This window comes from Podarcis bocagei (genome assembly GCF_964188305.1).
Source record: "Podarcis bocagei genome assembly, chromosome: 14".
In the NCBI taxonomy this organism is placed as follows: domain Eukaryota; kingdom Metazoa; phylum Chordata; class Lepidosauria; order Squamata; family Lacertidae; genus Podarcis; species Podarcis bocagei.
In genome coordinates, this window is record NC_138139.1 from 45072959 (window position 1) to 45094567 (window position 21609).

Sequence of the window (21609 nt, forward strand, 5' to 3'; positions counted from 1 at the left end):
CTTTTATTAGCCACTTAGAATTTTTAACGAAGCTAAATAAAGCTTAATAAACAACTATCAGACTTTTAGAAGACATCAGAGGCAGCCCTGTTTAGGGAAGCTTTTAATATTTGATGAATCATTGCATTTTAATATTCTGCTGGAAGCCGCCCAGAGTGGCTGGGGACCCCCATCCAGATGGGCGGGGAATAACTAATTTTATTATTATTATTATTATTATTATTATTATTATTATTATTATTAAAAGTGCTGCTTTCAGGTGAAGCAACATCTTCTCACCTGTCAGTGACAAAGCTGGGTGCTCCCTGGAGCTCAAATGTGCAACTAGGTAAAGGTAAAGGGACCCCTGACCATTAGGTCCAGTCGTGACAGACTCTGGGGTTGCAGTGCTCATCTTGCTTTATTGGCCGAGGGAGCCGGTGTACAGCTTCCGGGTCATGTGGCCAGCATGACTAAGCCGCTTCTGGAGAACCAGAGCAGCACACGGAAACGCCATTTACCTTCCCACTGGAGCGGTACCTATTTATCTACTTGCACTTTGAGGTGCTTTCGAACTGCTAGGTTGGCAGGAGCAGAGACCGAGCAACGGGAGCTCACTCCGTCACAGGGATTTGAACTGCTGACTTTCTGATCGGCAAGCCCTAGGCTCTGTGGTTTAACCCACAGCACCACCCGCGTCCCCTCCAAATGTGCAACTAGTTGAGCTCAAATGCTCAACTCCGACACAAGCAATCCATGCCAGAGTACTGGAGAAAAATCAACCGCAGCAGAAGCAACCCACCTTTGGGTAGCAGTTGATAGTGTTTGCCACCACAGCAATGGCATCAGGCCTGAGCGACAGCAGGTATGGCAAACCCAAGGGACACAACACAGCCAGGAGAAAGAGGAAAAAGCAGGTGTGTGGCATGCCATTTGTACCAGGGCCAGACCTCAAAACTTGTCAATCCTGTTGCTGGTATCTGGCTGTGCTCCCTTCACCATGATCAAATGCCATAATTGAAGAACCTGTTCTATTCACCCTTGCAAGCTGTCAACGTCTGTGCCTCCCCCCAACCTTGAAGACTGGTTGACGGTACTTTGTAAAACAACTTAATCCTAAAATCTCCTGCATCAACAGATTTTTTAAAAAGTGAAAAAAGATGTGGCGTCATTATTGTAACAATCACCCCACTTGACATATACCCAAAGGCAAGGAGGAACCATAGCTCATTGGTGAAAGCTTCACGTTGCCTCAGGTTAGGTGGCAGGACGAAATGCAGATGGGACACCAGGATTTATAAATATATACCTTTATTTTTATTTTGCATATTAAATAAGGTTCTTTAAATTACAAGCAGTCTTGAATCACACTATGCATGATCAATGTACAGTAGAAATATTACAGTTTTAAAATTTACACAATTTAAAGACAAATTCGACCTGAAATTTCATTGACTAGAATATTGCCATAAACCTCATACCTGTATTAAATTTCCAATAGGAAAACCTCTCCCCTATGATTTTGTAACATAAATTTCCTCATTTACAAATAGAGTAAAACATTGTATATACACACAGATACCATTTACCATTAGGTGACAGCTACCACTGTGCAAGATCAGACGATTTATTAAATGGAACCAAACATCTTAAACTCATTCAAGTTTCATTTGAAAATAAAAACAAAAACCGGGCTGGTGGTACTGAATGCTTTCTCCTCTTCTGTACTCTCATCTCAACAATTTGCCCTTAAAGACTTGATTATTATTTTTAAAGAAAGGTTATTTTATACAACTTAAAGCTGAATTTGTTTATTTTTATTTTTTACACTCCATTCTTATTTTTAAGGCTATTTCTTATAAGGCTAATAAGTTTCCAATTCCACCTTCCAATCTAAATAGCCATTTTACCCGCAATGCAATTTTAAACTGAGTGCATAATTGTGTCTATCCCCTTCCTAACTAAGCTGTCTCCCCCTCAAAAAAGACAAAAGAATCAGAACTGCATATAAATCAATCTAAAATACTGATTTTTAAAAAGTAGGCATGAATGGCTCTCGTTAGTGCTTCATTAAGTGTTTTTTTAAAAAAGAATCCATTCATTTCCAATAAAAGCGGTGGCTTTCCCCTTCTCACTTGTGCACAGAACTTTATTTATCAATTAAAACTCTCTTCATTTTGAACTGCTGCATTGCAAATGTTACTTTACAGGGGTGGGATGTAGGTGAGGGAAGGTATGACCTACTGAGTTGTATCCAAAGATAACCCAACTCAAGAGTATACATCCATTGGAATGAATGAATTTGACTGACTTTCAGTGGGTCTACTCTGAGTACAAGTGGCTTTGGATACCACCCTCCATCTTTCAGCCTGAGCCTCTTTGAACTGCTACACTACCTTGGCCATTATGAGAAGTCCAGCTCCAATTTACAAAACACATGCACGCCCCACAGCGGAAGAGCAACAGCACAGCTGCACCGGTGCAATTGTGGCGCTGCTGCTCCTGGTTCCAGGGCTTCTTAACAACCCCGCAAAATTTAGTGTTAAATAAGCTATTGTTAACGCCTTGCTCTGTTCCCCAAGTGTCTCTTCCTTCTCACAGCAAAGACAAGAGACCCCTTCAACAGCCAAAACTTTCTGGCTGAGCTCTGGTGCCTTCAGAAGAAACACAGGAGAACTTTACAACATAAAACTTCTTCCTAGCAATTCATCCTTAAAACTGGGGGGGGGGGGATTGGGGTGGAATTGCTTGCTAAAAGTTTTAACATGCAGCTGTTTAAAATTTACAGGTGATCTACTGGGGGGCAGAGGGGAAGGGGTGAGAAGCAGGAACCCTAAACACATGCAGCAGCAGCAGCGGCAGCAGCAGCAGCAGCAAAAGTCGGGATAAGATTCCCTCGTGTTAATTCTTGGATTTGCACGTCTGGTCCTAAAGTCACTATCCTCCTTTAAAAACACAGGCTTTTAAGTCTGAAGGAAACCTACAACTCCCCCACCCCACCCCTTGAAGAGAACTGTTACTCGCAACCATCACAACGAATGCTAACCTGCTCAAATCTTGCAAGACGCAGAACTGTCTGGGTAACTAAGGTGCAAAAAAGGACACAGAAGTCAGCTTGTGAACCATGCAGTAAAGGAACCCCTACATGGTTTAAAAGGTATAAATTTGGTCTTCAAGTGAGGTGTTAGGGCTACTAGCCTGGATTTGTGTGCATGTGTGTGTGAGCTTTAAAATACACTCATTTTAAGAGCTTTTGGTTAGTTACAGGTGCCTCACAATATCGTTTTGCCCACTATGAGAGAGTTTTGTGTTCATGGGATGTAGTCTGAAATTCTGTCTTGCTAATGACACAAATGCACTCTGGGTTCTCACCAGAGTGGAAGAGCAAGCGTCAGAGATAGCGAGTTTGCATTTCATATGGCCAAAGCAACAAGTGTGTGTTAGGTTCCATCACAGTCTGTGGAGATTTTTTTTTTAAGCCTCCCTCATGATTAGTGCCAGCCGTATGAATCTATTCCAGGAAGTGTTTTCTCATGCCCATCCCACTCCACCCCCGACAGCCCTGAAGCCACTCAATGCACTAGATGTTAGGCTTGTGGTTGGCTGCATCTCCAAACTGTGTGAATTCCCAGGGTGAATTCCCATCTGGGACTAAGCAAGCCAATTTCTATCTGCAGCATGAGACTCTGGAGTGCCGATTTTTGGCAAAAGGGGGCAGGAAGATGGTTCAGGCACCCAGAGAAGATGCAGTCATGAGGAATGCACGCAAGTGAGATTAGGGTATTCTTAATTTTCACAGTTAAAAAAATATTATTGGTTAAAAGCAAATAATACTACCAATGCACCCCTTTATTCCATAAACCAGCGGGTGGCAAAGCTGTTCCTCTCCTGAGGCTGTAGGGCTACAACTCCCATCATCCCTAACCATTGGCTATGCTGGCTGGGGCTGATGGGAGTTGGAGTCCAACAGCAGCTAGAGAGCCACAGCTTATCTCCTTGCCATAAACTAAGTCTGAAGTCATAAACTACAAAGTTAGGGGGCTTATATTTTCTGCTGCACAATTCCATATATTGTTGAAAACTCAGTAGGGCAGGTTCACTTTTGTGTCTCCTTGCTTTTAATTTTATTACATTAAGAAAAAGCAGAAAGAGGGGGGGGGGGGGAACAACCTAATCCGACTTTAAAAATCTCCCTACTTGACTCAGGCCTGTCCAAGAGAGGAACAACCATTCCAAATAGACCCAAGGTTGTAATGTGTATTTTGAAAATTAATTCAGTGCACATTAAAATTTGTTCTTCCAAGAACAAACATTGCGGGATACTCCAAACAGACAGTACAGCTTTGGAGAAAAGTTGGCACATGAGATCATGTTGCGGGCAAATGCTTGAAGCAATACATGTCTCAAGCTGTTCTATTAATTTTTCTTTAGACAAACGAGTTCCTTGTGTAATGGGGGAGTCCATAACTCACAATTTTAATGCACTTCAATTTCTGCCCTCCACAGGGCTCATGAGAACCAGCCTGGCTGAAGGAGAACGGCAAAGGAAAACCCTCCATACTTTCATACATTCTTTGATGAGAAGGTTTAAAAGCTACCAATTTTCATGCCATTTACAGATGTCCTCAGACCTGAAGCAGAAAGAAACCTGTGCAGGTCAGCTGGATAGCTTAATTTAAAAAACAACAACAAAAGAAAACATTTTTTTACACATGTCTTCCACTGCCAAAGCTGAGGCTGCAAAACATATTTTACAGCTCAAGTGCTCATTTTAAGAGTGAGACGGGGGGACGGGGGACGGGACCCTGCAGCTTATATTCTGAGTTCACCACACTTAGGAGAGCTATACACTAAACCCCTTCCTATTTTATGAATGCCAGAGTAGCTTTCCATTAGCAGAACAGGGCTCCGGCAAGGGTTTTAAAAGCTCTGGAAGATCTGGGTCTAACAACACACTGCCAATTAGCCCTTAAGTTTCTATTAGCCACCCTCAAGGTATTAGAACTACCAGTTTTGCATGGAAACCTGTAGTATGTGCCAACGACAGCTGGCACAGAAGACCCAAATCCCTCTTGGAGATTGGTTCTCAAATATCCACAGGTGACGCCTGCTCTGCTAAAGCTGCTTCTTTAGAGAATCCCAACTTCAAACACAAAGAGAAAGAGCAACTGCATGAGTCAACACATCCCCTTTTGCATTGCATCTGCAGAAATGTTGACACTTCCCTGAAGATGAGATGAGCGATTCAAGAAGTTACCCAGTAACCAAGACCATCATTTAAGGGGACACACACACACGGATATTGAGTCTTCCAGACATCTTGGGTGCAGAGGGAAGCAAACAGAAGAATGTTACACCACCACAATTTTTCTTTAAGCCAACTATAACTAAAAAGTCAATTCGCCGACCGCTGTACTGCAGATGGGAATATAAGAAAGTGAATTGCCCCTTTAGAAAAGTGGATAGCATACAAAGCTCCAGAAATTATAAAAAACAGGAAGACTCAAGCTCTGTACACCCCAACAAGTACGCTGTGCAAAAAAGGAGCACGGGAGCACAAAGCAAACCAGTTAGGCAGGTAAAGGACCCCAACAACTTCCATCAATCAAGAAGCAAGGAAGAATGGCTTTGTACAATGCAGAGGGACCTGGGAAGGGCAGTTACTAGTGCATCTGCAGCTAAGCAAGGTGTGAAGTCTTTGAAATATGGCTTTCTACACAACAGCTCTCAGGCCAGGCAGCTTCAAGTGACATAGCCACCTTCTGCTCAGCTATGTACAATTTTACATGTTCATACAGATAATACATTGAGAATACAAAAGGGTATGGTACAATCCTATATATAAACCAGAGCATAACTTGTACATATTTGTTACAAATTGTCTGCAGGATACTTCAAGTACTTTGGGGGTAGGAGAGGGGGGAGAAGGGGAAAGCTAGCACATGATATATATTTTTAAAGGAAATGCAAAATGCACCATTTAAAAAAAACAAACAGTACACTACAAAAAGTAACATCCACCTTCAAGTTCAGGTCTTGATCTAACATTGCCTTCAGGGTGTGCAAACATCTTGATTATTGGATTTCAGCAGGTCTGCTTTGTTTTCAGATGCAAGAGGGTAGTCGTTGTTGTTTTTGAAAATGAAAATATTGGCTGTTAGGCAAAAAGCAGAAGTGACCCCCCACACACAATGACCCCCCCCCCCACGATGACCGTTCACCGAGGGAAGAAGCTTCAGTCTTTTTCTCCATCTTCACTGCTCCCTGTTAAGAGACACAAGGCTATTATTAGAGGGTGAGGCTTTGGATATTCTGCCTCCAGAATGAGTTCCTTAAGACTGTGGATTCCTCTCAAGGCCTGTTTCCCAGGGACCTTTTCCTGGACAAGCTCTGCTGAAATTGCAGCAGGCGGGTGTGAAAGTATTTAAAAGAACACGGGTGCATTTTTGTGCAAATCAAATACAGACTGTACCGTAATAGCTCCCCAGCAGTTTGGGCCATTTCCCCCGCCTCCAAAAGTGAGATTCTGATGTTTAAAAAGCACCCGAATTATCCATCTCCTGTTATGAAATCAACCCCAGGGACACAGCTGGAAGTCTGTCAGGCACAACTGTCTAAATCGCACAGTTCAATGTCAGGACATAATAGAGCTAACTGCACTATTTAAACACTGGCCTTAATGATAAACAAGCAAATACTCCTATCTAATCAGTACTCTGCTGAACCTAATATAAGCTCATATACCAAACACCAAGGACCCACAAGCACCAGGGGCATTTAGGTGCTCAAAAATATCCTAGTTTTATGATTAAAAATAATAATAATCTAGCCAGTGGTGAACTTGCTTATTTGGTGTGCTTTATATTCCAAAGGACTTGGGAATTCTTTTGGGCAAAACAGAGTCCGTTCAGGGCTTGCACCACTCCTATTTGTTTCCAGTGAAGACTGGGCAAAAGAACTACCAGGCTGGGCTACATAGGCCAGACATATCTACCTGAGATTTTACACTCTGTTCTGCCACCTAAAATCCACCCACCTTGCCACACAGTGAAGCCACTTCTACAGGCAAGCTACAATATGAAGCCAAAGAAAAGGAAGTAGTAGCTATAAATCAGGAAAGTCAAATACACAGGGATTGCAAAGGAGAGCCATGAACAACAACAACAATAACAACAGGCAGCAGCTATTTAGGAAAAGGGTGGGCAGAAGGTAGAACAGGATCTACTTTCCTTACTCAAGATTTTATCATCTTTTAATAATCGCTTGAGCAAGCATTGCTCGAAAACCATACTGATGTAACAAACTAGTGCTTGAAGAAAAATACTTGCCTCCCTGTTCAATATCAGAATCCGTAAGGTGAGTGAGCGAGAAGCTTGCAATGTTTGCTGGAGAGATAGAGAACCTGGAGTAAGGTAAAGGATTCGACCAGTTTTGTTCAGAGCTTCGAGGCAGTGGTGGTGGGGAGAAGTACTTTGAGGTCTGAAGAGAAGGCTTGGAACTAATGAGGCTGTTTGCTGCCTTTGCTATGAAAGAGGGCTCTGGAGAAGAGAAGTCGTCATCCCATTCAAAACCTCCACCTGGAACAAATCACACACACATTAAAATAAAATAAAAATTTGGAGAAAATGCCGAAATCTCCAGGGAATGGAACTTGCAGTTAGCTCAGAGAATATTCTCTTCTCTCTGTGGATTAGGCTTATAGCCAGTACCAGAAATCTTTAAATGCATCAACTGAAGCAGATGAACTGTATGCAAAATTGGACATATGATAATGAAGCACACACATGCTATATTTTCCTACTTCTAAGAGCACAAAACCAGATTTTTGAATCCTTAGGTAGACACATGGGCAAAATAGGGAACTATAAAAAAATAAGGTGATGCATTACACTGATTTTTGCAAAGTGAAGCACAGAGTATGTCATCAGATTCCCTTATATATTATCTTTGTTAGGGATAGATGGTATACAAGGAACAAACTCTTCTGATTGGTTTTCTCCTTGCAGACCACCACACTTCCTTAAATTTTAACTTAAAACTGAATATTTACACTGAAAAGTGGAATTTCTGTTCAGCATGTGATCAACATTTAAAAGTTATTTCGGAGCTTTGTCTTTTATTTTCAGATAGTCAATAAAGTGGATGACCAAGCAAATTCTAAAGGCATCAACAGAAGCTTCACAAGTGAAAGGAAACCACAGTTAAAACAAAGTAAGTGCGGTTATCCTATCTATACAGAGGAAGCTGCCTCATAAGGAGACACCCCATTGGCATATCTGGCACAGAACTGTCTGGCATCAACTCTCTAGGCTTCCAGACAAGATTACTATCAAGATTAGGGGGAGGATTTGCTGAAACAAATTTGGGAATTGGAATGCAGAAAGGGGAGGTATGGGGAAGTCGGCGAAATAAGTTTTAAGAAAAAAGGATATGATATTATACATGTTTGTTTTTGTGTTTGTATGTTCGTATTGTGTATTGTTTGTGTTTATATAAATTGTGAAAAACCAATAAAAATTTTATATATAAAAAAAGATTACTATCCCTATCCAATCTAGAGATGTCGTTAGTTGAACCAGAAACCTTTTGCATGCAAAGCTCTGCTACTAAGCCATGGTCCTCCTTTTAAGATCACTGTTAACACCAACATCTTTATGAGGAAACTGCAATTGGATTAAACTGAAGCAAGCTTGGTTTTAGATTAATCATTGGTCGTAATACAAAATTCAAAGTTATCTACATCACCAATTAACACGGTCAGTTAGAACAAGCATTCAAGCAAAGAAATGAGTGGAAGAAAACGTACTTGTTTTGCCTGGGAACTCTGCATCTTAATTTTATAAAGGAATACACTTAAACTTGCAAGCCAAATATTAAGTACCTTCTTCATCTGTAGAACTTTCTGAATTTGTAAATTTATTCAAGTAACCAGGGCCTGAAGCAGGAACAGGAGTGTTATCAGAATCCGAGTGGTTTGATTCTGTAGCACGATTTCCGAGCTCTTTGGTTGGTGTTTCCTAAAAAATAATCCAAAGAAATACTATTACTTCCATTATCGTATGCATGTGATGCTTCACCAGTTGAAACCATATTGAAGATCTACAGTGTGGTATTTCAAAGCAGCCCAGATTTTCTTGGTTTGGGGGGATAGGGGTGGGGATGTTGATGTACTACCCACCAATTTCACAGAATCATAAGGGACCCTAAGGATCATCTAGTCCAACCTCCTGAAATGCAGGAATAGGCAGCTGTCTCATATGAGGATCGAACCTGCAACCTTGGCATTATCAGCACCACACTCTAACCAACTGAGCTATCTATGCTAGCAACTGCATCATCATGCATTTCATTTTACAATTGTTTACCGTTGTTACTGCATGGCATTTACCGTACTCTTCTTTCCAGGGGCTGCAAGCCTGACGTGGGCAGGGCTAACGCAAAAACAGGTGCAACCAGAGCTGAAAGTCTGTAGGGGGATCCCATACACTCACCTTCACCTCAAAATAAAGGCATCTTCAAACCTAATTGCCTGATGGGGAAACTTTTGGTATGGGGAGTCACCATACACGAGGAGGGTTACCAACAGCCAGTAACATCTTCTGTGACCAGACTTCCAGAAAGAACCACAGCTCCCACAATACAGCACCCCCAAGTACCAAAAAGATTCCTACCGTATAAAACCTTTTGTGTGGCTCAACAGACCAAAAGATCTTGGTAAAACATAACTCAATTATTTTGGACAACACTCAAAAGTTAAGAAACTCTGCACCATTCCGCAAACCTAATCATCGTTCATTTCTAGAGGTTTGGGGGGTTTTTTTGTTTTGTTGCTTTTTTATATAATTAAAGGCCTCAATTTGCTGTGCTAGTTTGCTTTCCCACAAGGTATAAAAGGCACCTTGTGGCCTATCTTATTACAGAAGTAGGAACTAGATACACAACCTTGGACTTCTGTAAAGTAGGTCAACTATTTTCAGAGAGAGGGAGAGGGATTGTACACACACAACTGTTCTAACTCAAAGAACTACAGGCAACCCCAGTGTTCTTCACAATCACAACTGTAGGTTACAGTGACCACCAATTGTTTCAAGCCCCGTGTGCTTCTTTGCTTAAATCATTGCCATTTAGTGCAATCAGGAGGAGAGTTTCATACAGTTAATGCAGCATGGCTCAGGATGCTATATTTCTTTAGAGAAGGCCACATCTTAGTGGGACACTGACTAGGAAAATTACAGGTAATCTGAATATTTTAGTTATATTTAATTGTATTCACCTACCTCTGTCACAAACGTGGCATGGACTAATCAGGATAGATCGAGGAGCTAATAAACTTGTTCTATGATGCTCTTATTTTAGAATGAACGATCCACTCCACTCGTCCATCTTAGTTCAAACCCTTAAAAATCATGTGGGACAACAGGAATCCAGGCTTTTCACTTTCTTTTATGATTTAACACAGCTTATGTGTTGTGACAATGATTTATTGTGAAAGCACCAAACTGTATGAAGAGGAAACAAATCACGATCTCTGGCCTTAGCATTACACCCAAACTAAGGTTTGTTTCACTCCAAAAGGAACCGTGGTTCATCAGAGCAGAACTGCAATCTGTAGTTTGGACATCGTGCTAAACCAGAGACAGCAGAGTGGGCACGATCAAATTGAGCACATCTTTTTATGGCTTACTGTGATCAGTGTGCATATCCATTACTTGCACAGCTTTTGAAAACACAAGAAGAGTCTGCAGGATCAGGCCAGGGGCCCATTTAGCCCTGCATCCTGTTCTCACAGTGGCCTACCAAAAGTCCATGGGAAACACACAAGTAGAGCCTGAGCTTAACAGCACTCTTCCCCAACCTGAGATTCTCTGATCTCTATCATGAACTCCCGCAAACACACAATATTTAGATTCTATGTTTTTTTTTCTGCAACAAAATATTTGCATAAGATTATGAAAACTCTGGCCTCCGAGATTATGTGGCTATTCTGTCTTCTCCTTCCCTACATCCTTGCACAAACTTCCATTTGCCACAGTGAGCCCAAGGTTTCCAAATTGATTGTGACCTTTTCACAACCAGCAGGCACTTACATTTTAGAGAACAAATAATGAGAAAAGCATCAGATACCTGATCGAAAAGATAGACTGTGACATCATCAAAGAACGTTACGGCTTTCCTCTCATTCTTCATAAAGTTTTCAGAAGGGTTGTTCTGCCCTGGTGGCTTCGGATGTTTTAACAAGCTCCTTAGATGTTTGCCATCATCCCTATCAGTAAGGATCACCGGTACTTGATGGACAATTTCCTCATCGCTGTCAGAGCTAAGTCCATGCAAGTGGAAAGTTCTCATATCATCCTCAGAATCATCACTGTTCTCATCTTCTTCATCAGCATCATCCCCATCCACTGACAGATCAAGCATCCCAGAAACATCAAGTTTACCAAGGTATTTTCCTTCGATGTCTGGCTCTTTCAGCTTATTATGACCTTCAAAGTGGCACACTAAGGATTTTTCCAACACTTCAGCAGGGCCATACAAGTTAGGGGTGAGCTCTAGATCTCTCTCAGGAAGGAAGTCTGCTGTGTTAGTGCCTGTGCAAGAGACACTTCTGGGGGAATCCTCATATATGATCTCAATGTCATCTTCATCAGTAGGCTCTAGTTCTATCACAGGTAGCAATGAAGATGTATTGTCACCTTTATGAAGATACTCTTGCTTTGTTTCAGTGGTCTCCAGCTTCTCCTCCAACTCTAGCTGCAAGCGTGAGTTCTTTGTGAACTGGTCGCTGGCTACTTGATCATCACTCGACCGATTTTCTGCATTTTTATGCTCTTCTATTTCAAAGTAGTCACTGCACATACCACCCTCTGTTCGTACTTGAGTGTCTGCCAATGTATTTGTAACCTCAGATTTCTTATCTAGTTCAGAATCGTTATCAGAAAAATAGGCGGAATCTCTGTACGAATTCTGGATGCCACCAAAAGAAGTCTTAGAGATGCCTTCAAATGTATCCATGGTATTTGCTGTGTCTAAGTCTGTATTGACATCTGACGACAGAATGATCATAGGCTTATCACGCAAAAGACCATCACCAGCAGCACTGGACAAAGCCATGTCTTCATTGGAGTCGCTGCCAACAAGGTGTGAAGTCCATTCAGGAGACTCCAGGTTTTCAGTTTCATAGCCACTGTCAGCAGGTTTATCAGGTGGCAAAGGTTTCTGTGGGCTCTGACCCACTAAAGACTCTAAGACCTCAATAACATCTAATGAATCCAATGAGTCCGGTGTATCAACAGACTGCCCCATACTCTGTGTGGGAGCTGATAAACTGTCCTCCAGTAGGCTGTCGTGACTTGTACGGTCTGAAGGAAGGACAGATGAAAGCGCAATGTCTTTGATCGGGGTCTCCTTGTTACATTTCTGAACCTTGGTTAAAGCTTCGTCAGTTGGCTCCAGAATATACTCATCGCCTTGCTCTAATCCAGATGGCTTATTCTTCAGATCCTCAATCAGCTCCCCCCAAGAACTACTATTGCATTTAGGTTCCTGCTTATTCTGCTGTCTTTCTTCCTCTTGAGCATGGAGTGCAATGCTATGACAGGGGCTACTCCCATTAGTTTGGTTTTTGGCATTCATGGATAACGTTTCATTAAAGCCAGCTTCAGAGACTTGATCCATGTCAAGGTAAGAGTAATCAATACTGCAGGCACAGTTATCATTAACTTCTATGTTAGGAGAGGGTTTTTCAGTTCCTGATAAGGGGGATACCTGCTCCTTATCCATCGCAGGTGACCTAGGAGACATTTGACCTTGCATAAGGGGCTGGGGAGGAATACTTTTGTTTTTATTTGTGCTCATTTGCACAAAATGTTCGTCTTCATGGACTGGAGAATTCCCATCCATTTTAAGTTCAACCCCCAGAGAGTTTGTATTTGGTGGATCTAGCATTTTTGTGTTGTCAGATGCTCTTTTTAAGTCACCACCACCAGTTCTGTTACTCAGTGCCCCCTTTAGTAAATTATTCTCTTGAAGGAAAAGAAAGTTATCCGACAGCTCTTCTGAAGTCAGTAAGCTAGGATCGGACTGCATTATGATATCCTCCTGCAAGCAAACAGCTTCACTTTCAGAAGCATGTCTGGGACTTCTCTTCTGGAGCTGATCAACTACAGACTCCTCAAGACCTGAATATGAAACTGCTTCAAGCTCGACATGAATATCATTTAGATCAGCCAACTCAAACCTATTTCTCATATCTGTAAATTTTTCCATTCTGTCGATATCACTAAATATATCTTGGAAAGGACTTTCAGGACAATGAACATGGAAATCCTGTTCCTTGGGATATGTATTGTAATGGAGAGAGTCCCTATCTGTAGTGGATTCAGCAGCAAAGTCCCCAAGGACTATGAAGTGAGAGTTTTTGTCCTTTACAACTGCATGACTGTCCATGTCAGTCATCAATATAGAATCCTGGTTATCAAAGTTTACACTATTGTCTCTGCTCTTCTCTTCTAACTGGATGTAATAATCATTTCCAACAGAAGGGTTTTGGGCATTAAACACGGGAAGTTCGCCAGGGACACGAAGCACATCCTGCCCACTTTCAACTTGATCCCCAGGTCCTTGCTCCGTAAGTGTGTTCTCAAAAACCTCCACTGGGAAGAAGATATTGGTGTAAGTCATTCCCTCATCAGGATTTGCCTGGCTGCATTCAAAGTGGTCTTGTTTGGTTGCTTCCCAGATGCATTCAAAGTTGAGCCCTCGACTTGTTTCAGTTACCGTGAGAACTTCTTCCATCTCACGGCCAAACCTGTTGCCTGTGAAATGATCCAGGATTGGAAAGGCAGAGTTACCAGAGGACTCTCTGTTTGAAGTATCAGGCTTGAGATCATTCCACTGTTCAGGATCAATCACCGAGTCCCTTTGACTTTGCATACGGAGATACGTTAGAAGCTTATGCACTTCGTCTGCTGTTGCTCTCTTGTCTGGCGACAGCCAACAGAACTGTAAAACTTCATACCTATGAAAAGAACGACATATTCCATTTTCAATAATGTAGGTAATAATGGCCATTAAGAAAAGTCAGTGCTGTATCAGGACAACAATTCCTTTCAATAGGCATTAAGTCTTCTTAAGTTTGAGAAACGTGCCAATTGTTTTACTTCTACTTATTAAGTGCTTGCAAACTTTTTACTACTGAGACTTATTTTTGGCAGTACAAAACAGACCTCCCAATATTCAATATCTGCTCATTCACAATACCACTAGATGGACACAGGGAGCCACAACATGCCCACCTCTGCCCTTTCCTATTAGTCTTAAATGGCTATTTTAAAGACTGATGAAATTAATGGAATATAACTGGATATAGACTTCAGATACTCAAGTTTTACCATCTATCAGAATATGGCTGCTCAAGACGAGGTTCTGAAAGCTTCGTCTGCTTCTCTTTTATGACCTGCACCAGGACTTCATCATCAGATAAATGTGAGTAAGGCTTCACAGCACCGCTGAAAAGCTCCCATAGCGTTACACCTAGTGACCTGCAAAGATAAAAGTCTTCAATAACAAGATGCCAGAACACAACACAATTATCCCATCATGGTACTCAGTCCATAAGCTATGTCGCAAGGGATACCAAACACTCTAGGTGTGAAACTCATTCACTCGCAAGGTCTAGATCCCTAACCCCAAAAGCTCAAATCACCCAGCTGTGGAATGATGTGCAAAAACCTATTTCAGTTCTACTACTCAATAGTAAATCCCAACCCTGTTACATTTTCAGTAAAATTAAAATGGGGCCTTTGGAGATATATATTATATATGCATGCTAGCAATCCACTCTGCAGATTTGTTTTCAAAGGAACTGCCGGACAGTTCTAACACACACGTGTCAGTCAGAGGAATGGCTGAAACAATCTCAACAATCTCTGCCTTGCCAATTTTCTCTCTACCTCCTCTGTGTGCAAGGACAGAAAACTTCCATTTTCCCTTTAGAAAGAGGCAGCAGTTTGCCATTACGTATGAATTCATAGGATTGTGGTTTGTTCTGGATACAATCAGTTACAAGAAACCAGAGTTTCAAACCATGGTTTGAAACTCTGGTTTATTTTTAACGTATGGTATTTTAAACAAACCAGAGTTCTTTGAGTTTGTATAAAGCAGCAAACTGCAGTTTGCTTTAAGTGAAAGCAGAAGCTCTCTTCCCTTTCCCCTCTCACACAGAGGAAAGGTAGTGCCAAAGCTGGACTCCAGCTCCTATCAGCCCCAACCAGCACAGCCAAAGAATGACAGGAGCTGTAGTCCAACATCTAGAGAGCCACAAATGTCCCAACCCTGGCCAAGATCTCCCTCTGAACCAGGCCAAACATTTTCAATTAAGCAAAGCCTTAGACTATTGTTTTCATACCAGATGTTACTGTTCTTTGTTTGCTCAGCTGTTAACAGTCTGTCCTGAAAGCTAGTCACCAGCTCTGGTGCAGTCCATCGAAGAGGCACAAGCTTCTTTTCATCTGTTTCAATATAATCTTCCTATTATATCAAGGAAAGAGACAAAAAAATCAAAGGGCAAACAAAAACCACACATTGTTAAATGCTGTTTGTTCTCTCATGCCTCAGATTCCTTGGAATTAGAGAACCCTTGAATTGCCTTTGCAAAAAAGAAGGGTCAGCACGAAGGAACAAAAGCCAAAAAAAAAAAACCGCAAAGAAGGTTCGAAATGAAGCTAAAGTTGGAGGAAATATTGGGGATTGCAATGTGCCCAACGTGTTTTGGAGTAGAATCTTTCAGAAGCAAATGTCATAAATAAATCACTACCAAAAAATGATCAGAAATCTCTTGGCCAAGAAGGTGGAAATACTTTGAAATGCATTGGGCAAAATCCAATATTTAATTCTATGGCTGAATTTCCTATTGATTTAGTTCAACTGAAAAATCAATAAGTAATGATTAACTTAGTCTGTATAACTGAGGCTTTGCTTCCTCTTTTTGGCTTCTGTAGCTTTTGGCCAGCCTTTCTGCATTGGAAACCTGCAATTCAGTGCTCACCTAGACATCTCTGGCAAGTAATAATTGCCTCTATACTTCAGCACTGCTGCCGTAGGTACTGAGCTAGTTGCACAGCCTCCCTACTACTGTCTCTTAGCAGAGAAGCACTGTGGAAACTATATGGTGGAAGGGGGAAAGTGAAAGCTACATGTTCAGCATGTACAACATTATCCTATAGCAACAGAGCAGTGCTATGGTGGTTGGGTGCATGGACCATCTTCAGCGCCATTTGTGGCCAGAGACATAACTTGGTGACAGCAGAATCAGTAGCATGGAGACAGGAAGAATAAGATTGGGGCAATCATTCAGAATGTCCAGGCAAGTGTCTCCTATGGGTTTATGCAGGTCCACATTAAAGTAGACTGCTCAAGAAACAGACTGGTAGCTGGACCACTAAATTAAAGCATTTAGGTGGAACCTAGTATTTTATTTTATTGATCCATGGCACTCAGGTTTTATAATGCAAAAACAAATTTAAATTGTTTACCAAAAATGAGAAATTTAGCTGTGTGACATGCAGAGATAATATTTATTCACTCTAATGCCAAATATTTCATCCAAACAAGTCTAAATAATCAGTGTCAACTATCATCGTATAAATATAAATTTAGGTACATTTGATGCTCATTAAATGCACTACATGGTGCAAGCAAAGGTGAAATGAAGCTCCAACAAGTTTTCTGTTTAAATGAGAAGCAGCCAATAGTGGTTTGCCATTTTTACTGGAGGAATGACAGGAGGGAGGATGCAGAAAAAAGATCCAGGGGAAAGATTAAGCATGCCCTCTCTATGCCTCAGAACAACACCAGAGGCTGCTTTTAACTTTTAAAAGAGTGTTCCTAATCCTACTGGATTCAGTTACCAGCACAAGATTGCACAGGCCTCAATATCAGCAGTATATAGTACCTCCTAAATGGCACAATCCCACTGACATATGCAAATTACTGCACTAGAACAAAGAGTAGATGGAGAAGATCAGCAAGTCCAACATGCACAGATGCATCAAAGAGCAGTATAAAAATAGAGATTACAATGTGCACCATTATCGAGCTACAGAACTGCTCACAGTTCAGCAAGCCCACATAAAACAGTAATTTGTAACTTTAGCCAGTGCCATTCTGTAAATGTGTCAACTTACCTTATACCTACTGAATCCTATTCCATAATCTCCCACTTTTACGTTTAGATCGGATGTAAGGAAGCAGTTGCGTAAGGCTAGGTCACTGGGAAAAAAATATCAAAAATACTGCAATGAGAACAAAAGTTCACAATAGCTCCTATGATTTAAAAAAAATCAATAATGTAGCCAAGCTCATCTGACACAGCACAATATTAGATTACAGCTTTAAATATAGCACCAGCCATTCAAAAATCATCATGGAACAGACACATGTGCTTATCTGAGCCCCGGAGAACCAGAATGGTGAAATGGATCAAATATTGGACTTTGGCTAGAAAGCATGAGTGAAGCTGCAACATTCACTTGGTGATCTTAGGCCAGTCTGCTGCAAATGACATCTTTGTGAACAAACAGCAGCTGGAGAGTGGGGGGGGGGAGAGGGATATATTTGGCAAGAAACAGGGGAAGGGGTCTAGATCAGGGTCCTGCAGCTGTTTTTTCTTCAAAATAGAAAATAGAAGTGGCCAGCTAAACACACTTCTTAACAAACAAAAATAATGTAGTATGTACTTTTGCTTTTCGAATACTGTTGTGCAAGTCATCCAGTGCAACCTCAGACAACCACTGCATAGACAGACTACAAGCAATTTCATTAGGGTTGAGTTTCAGTGGATAAATGGCAGTTCAGTTACCAGCCCTTCATGTCAACGTTTTAGTCATACATAAACTGTAAAATAAAAAGGGGTTGCGATTCAGTTGAAGAAATGTGTGCATTTATAAGACTATGCTGCAGCCACAACCTCCACTTTGTGATCTTCCAACTCATGGATGGAGGCAAAACAAAAAACAGAACCGCAAACGTCTTTATATTCTCTGGCGAGGGGTAGTGGGAAATGCAAATAAGAAGGAAGCTGTTATATTCAGCATGCCTTAGAACCTACTAAATCTAGTATTTCAGAACTAAGGGATTTGTCTTTGTCTTTTCTGTAATGTACATGCAAAAGCATTATTCATTTGGAAGCCATACCCGTGGACAAAATTATGTTTATGCATTATGCAGAGTCCAGCTGCAATCTCACACGCCATCCTCTGTAGCAGCATTATTTGGGAATCTCCTTTAATGTTCTCCTGTTCATTGCAAAGGTACGTTTTTAGGTCACCCTGTAAAACAAGAACAGTCATCAATGCCTTCTCAAGCTGGTTGCACTTAACAGTTATTTAATGAAGCAGCAGCTAAGCGCAGTTTAGGTCTTGCCAGTCAACAAGGTTATAAATATTAGTTATAAATAAGCTTGCACTCAGAGAGCACTGTCATCAAATTTCAAGTCTCTATAACGTTTCTTTAAAAAGGCAGCCGAGGTACACACCGTGACTGTTTTAAAGCTATTCAGGACTTATTTATGCACTTAATATAATAACTGGTCTGGAACAAAGTTATGGGAAAATGAAAAATGGAAGCTATACCCACAGGTCTTCTTTGGGACAGGAAAAGGAAGGGGCTAAGAGGATAAGAGGCAAGAATGACAATGCATGGAAAGATGGATAGCAGCACTGATCTCTGTGCAAAGTGACTGTGCTTCTGAACCTGTCTCTCTCATATACATTAGCCACTACACTGCACCAGCCCTGCACATAAGGGCTGGTTTAAAGCAGACTCACACCACACTCAAGTATTCTGAAAAACACATCTACTATACTAGGATCACACGAATTGATCTGAGAGAATGATACTACAGTACTACAAATCTTGAGTTTCAACCTTTATTCATTGCAGCAAGAGGGCATGACACTTATCAGTAGACTGTATAAGAAAACTGCAGACAGGTGAAGGGAACACAAGTTCCACGGTAAATTTCAAAGTGTACATCTCTCATTCATAAATGGATGCCCACCACTCAACTATTCTATGTTTGTTATGCCTGGGCGCAGCTGAAAAGCATTGGGTTGGAGGCAGCATCTCAATTCTATCTGGCTTCTAACCCGCAATGCCTCAGCCCATGAACACATTACAGAAGCATGTGCACAAAGCGGAGGCAAAACTGCTTCACCAACCCTAGATGGCAGCAAACTATTAGGCAAAGTCACAGCAGTGTAAGAGAAGTTTGTTTTACAGCAAGACACCATTTGCTGAATTACCTCCTACAATTTGCAAGTAAAAATGATTAATAATAATAATAATAATAATAATAAATTTTATTTATATCCCGCCCTCCCCAGCCAAAGCCGGGCTCAGGGCGGCTAACAACAATAAAATAATCAATCAAATAATCACACAATCTAAAAATATTTCATTATAAAAATTAATTAAATCAAATTGATGGCAACCAATTAAGCAGAATTATGTGCAGGTTGCCAGAGGAGGGAGTCAGGCTGCGCCCTGACCAAAGGCCTGGCGGAACAACTCTGTCTTGCAGGCCCTGCGGAAAGATGTCAGGTCCCGCAGGGCCCTAGTCTCTTTTGACAGAGCATTCCACCAGTTTGGAGCTGCAGCCGAGAAGGCCCTGGCTCTAGTTGAGGCCAGCCTAACCTCTCTGAGGCCTGGGACCTTGAGGATGTTATTATTTGCAGACCGTAGGTTTCTCTGTGGGGCATACCAGGAGAGGCGGTCCCGTAGGTACGAGGGTCCTAGGCCGTATAGGGCTTTAAAGGTTAAAACCAGCACCTTAAACCTGATCCTGTACTCCACCGGGAGCCAGTGCAGCTGGTATAATACCGGATGAATGTGCTCTCGCAGCGAAGACCCCATAAGGAGTCTCGCCGCGGCATTCTGCACCCGCTGGAGTTTCTGGGTCAGTCTCAAGGGCAGCCCCACGTAGAGCGAGTTACAATAATCCAGTCTGGAGGTGACCGTCGCATGGATCACAGTGGCTAGGTCAGGACGAGAGAGATAAGGGGCCAACTGCTTAGCTTGGCGGAGATGAAAAAATGCCGCCTTTGTTATAGCTGTAATCTGCGACTCCATAGAGAGGGAGGTATCGAAGATTACACCCAAACTCTTAACGGACGGTGCTGGCACTAATTGCACCCCCGCAAGAGATGGGAGTTGCCCCCTCGATCCCATATCGTCCCGCCCCAGCCAGAGGACCTCTGTCTTCGAAGGATTTAACTTCAACCGGCTCCCACGTAACCATCCAGCCACAGCTTCCAGACATCTGGTCAGTGTGTCTGGGGCCGAGTCAGGATGGCCATCCATCAACAGATAGAGTTGGGTGTCATCAGCATACTGATGGCAACCCAGCCCAAAACTCCGGACAAGCTGGGCGAGGGGGCGCATAAAGATGTTAAAAAGCATCGGGGAGAGAATTGCACCCTGAGGCACTCCACACACCAAGGAGTGGCGTGATGACAATTCCCCCCCAAGCGCCACCCTCTGTCCCCGACCAGAGAGAAACGAGCGCAGCCATTGAAGGACTGTGCCCTGGATCCCCACGTCGGCAAGGCGGTGGTCCAGGAGTTCGTGATCGACCATGTCAAAGGCTGCTGACAGATCTAGAAGAATCAGCAGCCCCGACCCGCCTCGATCCAGCTGTCTGCGGAGATCATCTGTTAGGGCGACCAGAGCCGTCTCGGTCCCATGACCAGCGCGGAAGCCGGACTGGAATGGGTCCAGAGCAGATGTTTCATCCAGAAACCTACCAAGCTGTTCAGCAACCGCTCTCTCAATCACCTTACCCAGGAATGGAAGATTCGAGACCGGGCGGTAATTGGATAGATCTGAGGGATCTAATGATGTTTTCTTTAAGAGCGGACGCACCACCGCCTCCTTCAGTTCCCCTGGGAATATCCCGGTGCCAAGGGACAAATTGATGATATCCCCCAGGGGGCCCCGCACCTCGTCTGGACACGCTCTAATCAGCCATGACGGGCACGGGTCCAGAGGACAGGTGGTGGGCTTTCCAGCTTGGAGGAATCTGTCCACATCGGCTGGAGATATCCGGTCAAAGTGGTCCAATACTGGGCCCGAGGACAGTCGAGGGGCCTCCAGTTCCTTTATTGTATCCAAATTGGCAGGGAGGTCATGGCGGAGCAACAGGACCTTCTCCGCAAAAAAGCTCGCAAATGCCTCACAGCTGTGTGTCAGATTGTTATTTAAATTTGGCTGTCCTTCAAGGGACGTTAAAGACCGAATTATACTAAATAATTGCGCCGGGCGAGAGCTAGCGGATGCAATGGAGGCCGAGAAGTAAGACTTCTTAGCAGCCTTCACTGCCATCTCATAGGTTTTCATAAAAACCCTATAAGATGTTCTTGAGGCTCCGTCACGGGCACCCCGCCATACTCGCTCTAGCCGTCTGAGGTCCCGCTTCATTTTCCGAAGCTCCTCGGTAAACCAGGGAGCCCGGTTTCTGCGGGGTCGCAGAGGGCGCTTAGGTGCGATCTCATCGATGGCTGCCAGGAGCTGGGTATTCCAGCCCTCAACAAGCTCAGTCAATGAGTCGCCAGGGGGAGCATGGTCCCGCAAGGC

At 42.6% G+C, this 21609-nt stretch overlaps 1 protein-coding gene across 2 annotated transcripts in view; it reads right to left on the reverse strand.

The window, feature by feature from the left end:
- Positions 1–1273: 1273 nt before the first annotated feature.
- Positions 1274–21609, reverse strand: part of LMTK2 (lemur tyrosine kinase 2) — a 54286-nt gene continuing 33950 nt past the window's right edge. Inside the window, exons 7-14 of one of the 2 annotated variants that reach the window (XM_081169377.1) lie at positions 18172–18305; positions 17163–17247; positions 15386–15507; positions 14370–14519; positions 11104–13996; positions 8861–8996; positions 7308–7556; positions 1274–6243 (exon numbers count right to left, since the gene is read on the reverse strand). In XM_081169377.1, the coding sequence (XP_081025503.1) occupies positions 6215–6243; positions 7308–7556; positions 8861–8996; positions 11104–13996; positions 14370–14519; positions 15386–15507; positions 17163–17247; positions 18172–18305 (3798 nt within the window). In that variant the 3' untranslated portion in view covers positions 1274–6214. Of the gene's footprint in view, positions 6244–7303; positions 7557–8860; positions 8997–11103; positions 13997–14369; positions 14520–15385; positions 15508–17162; positions 17248–18171; positions 18306–21609 lie in introns of both variants that reach the window. The other variant, XM_081169378.1, reaches the window with a different exon arrangement.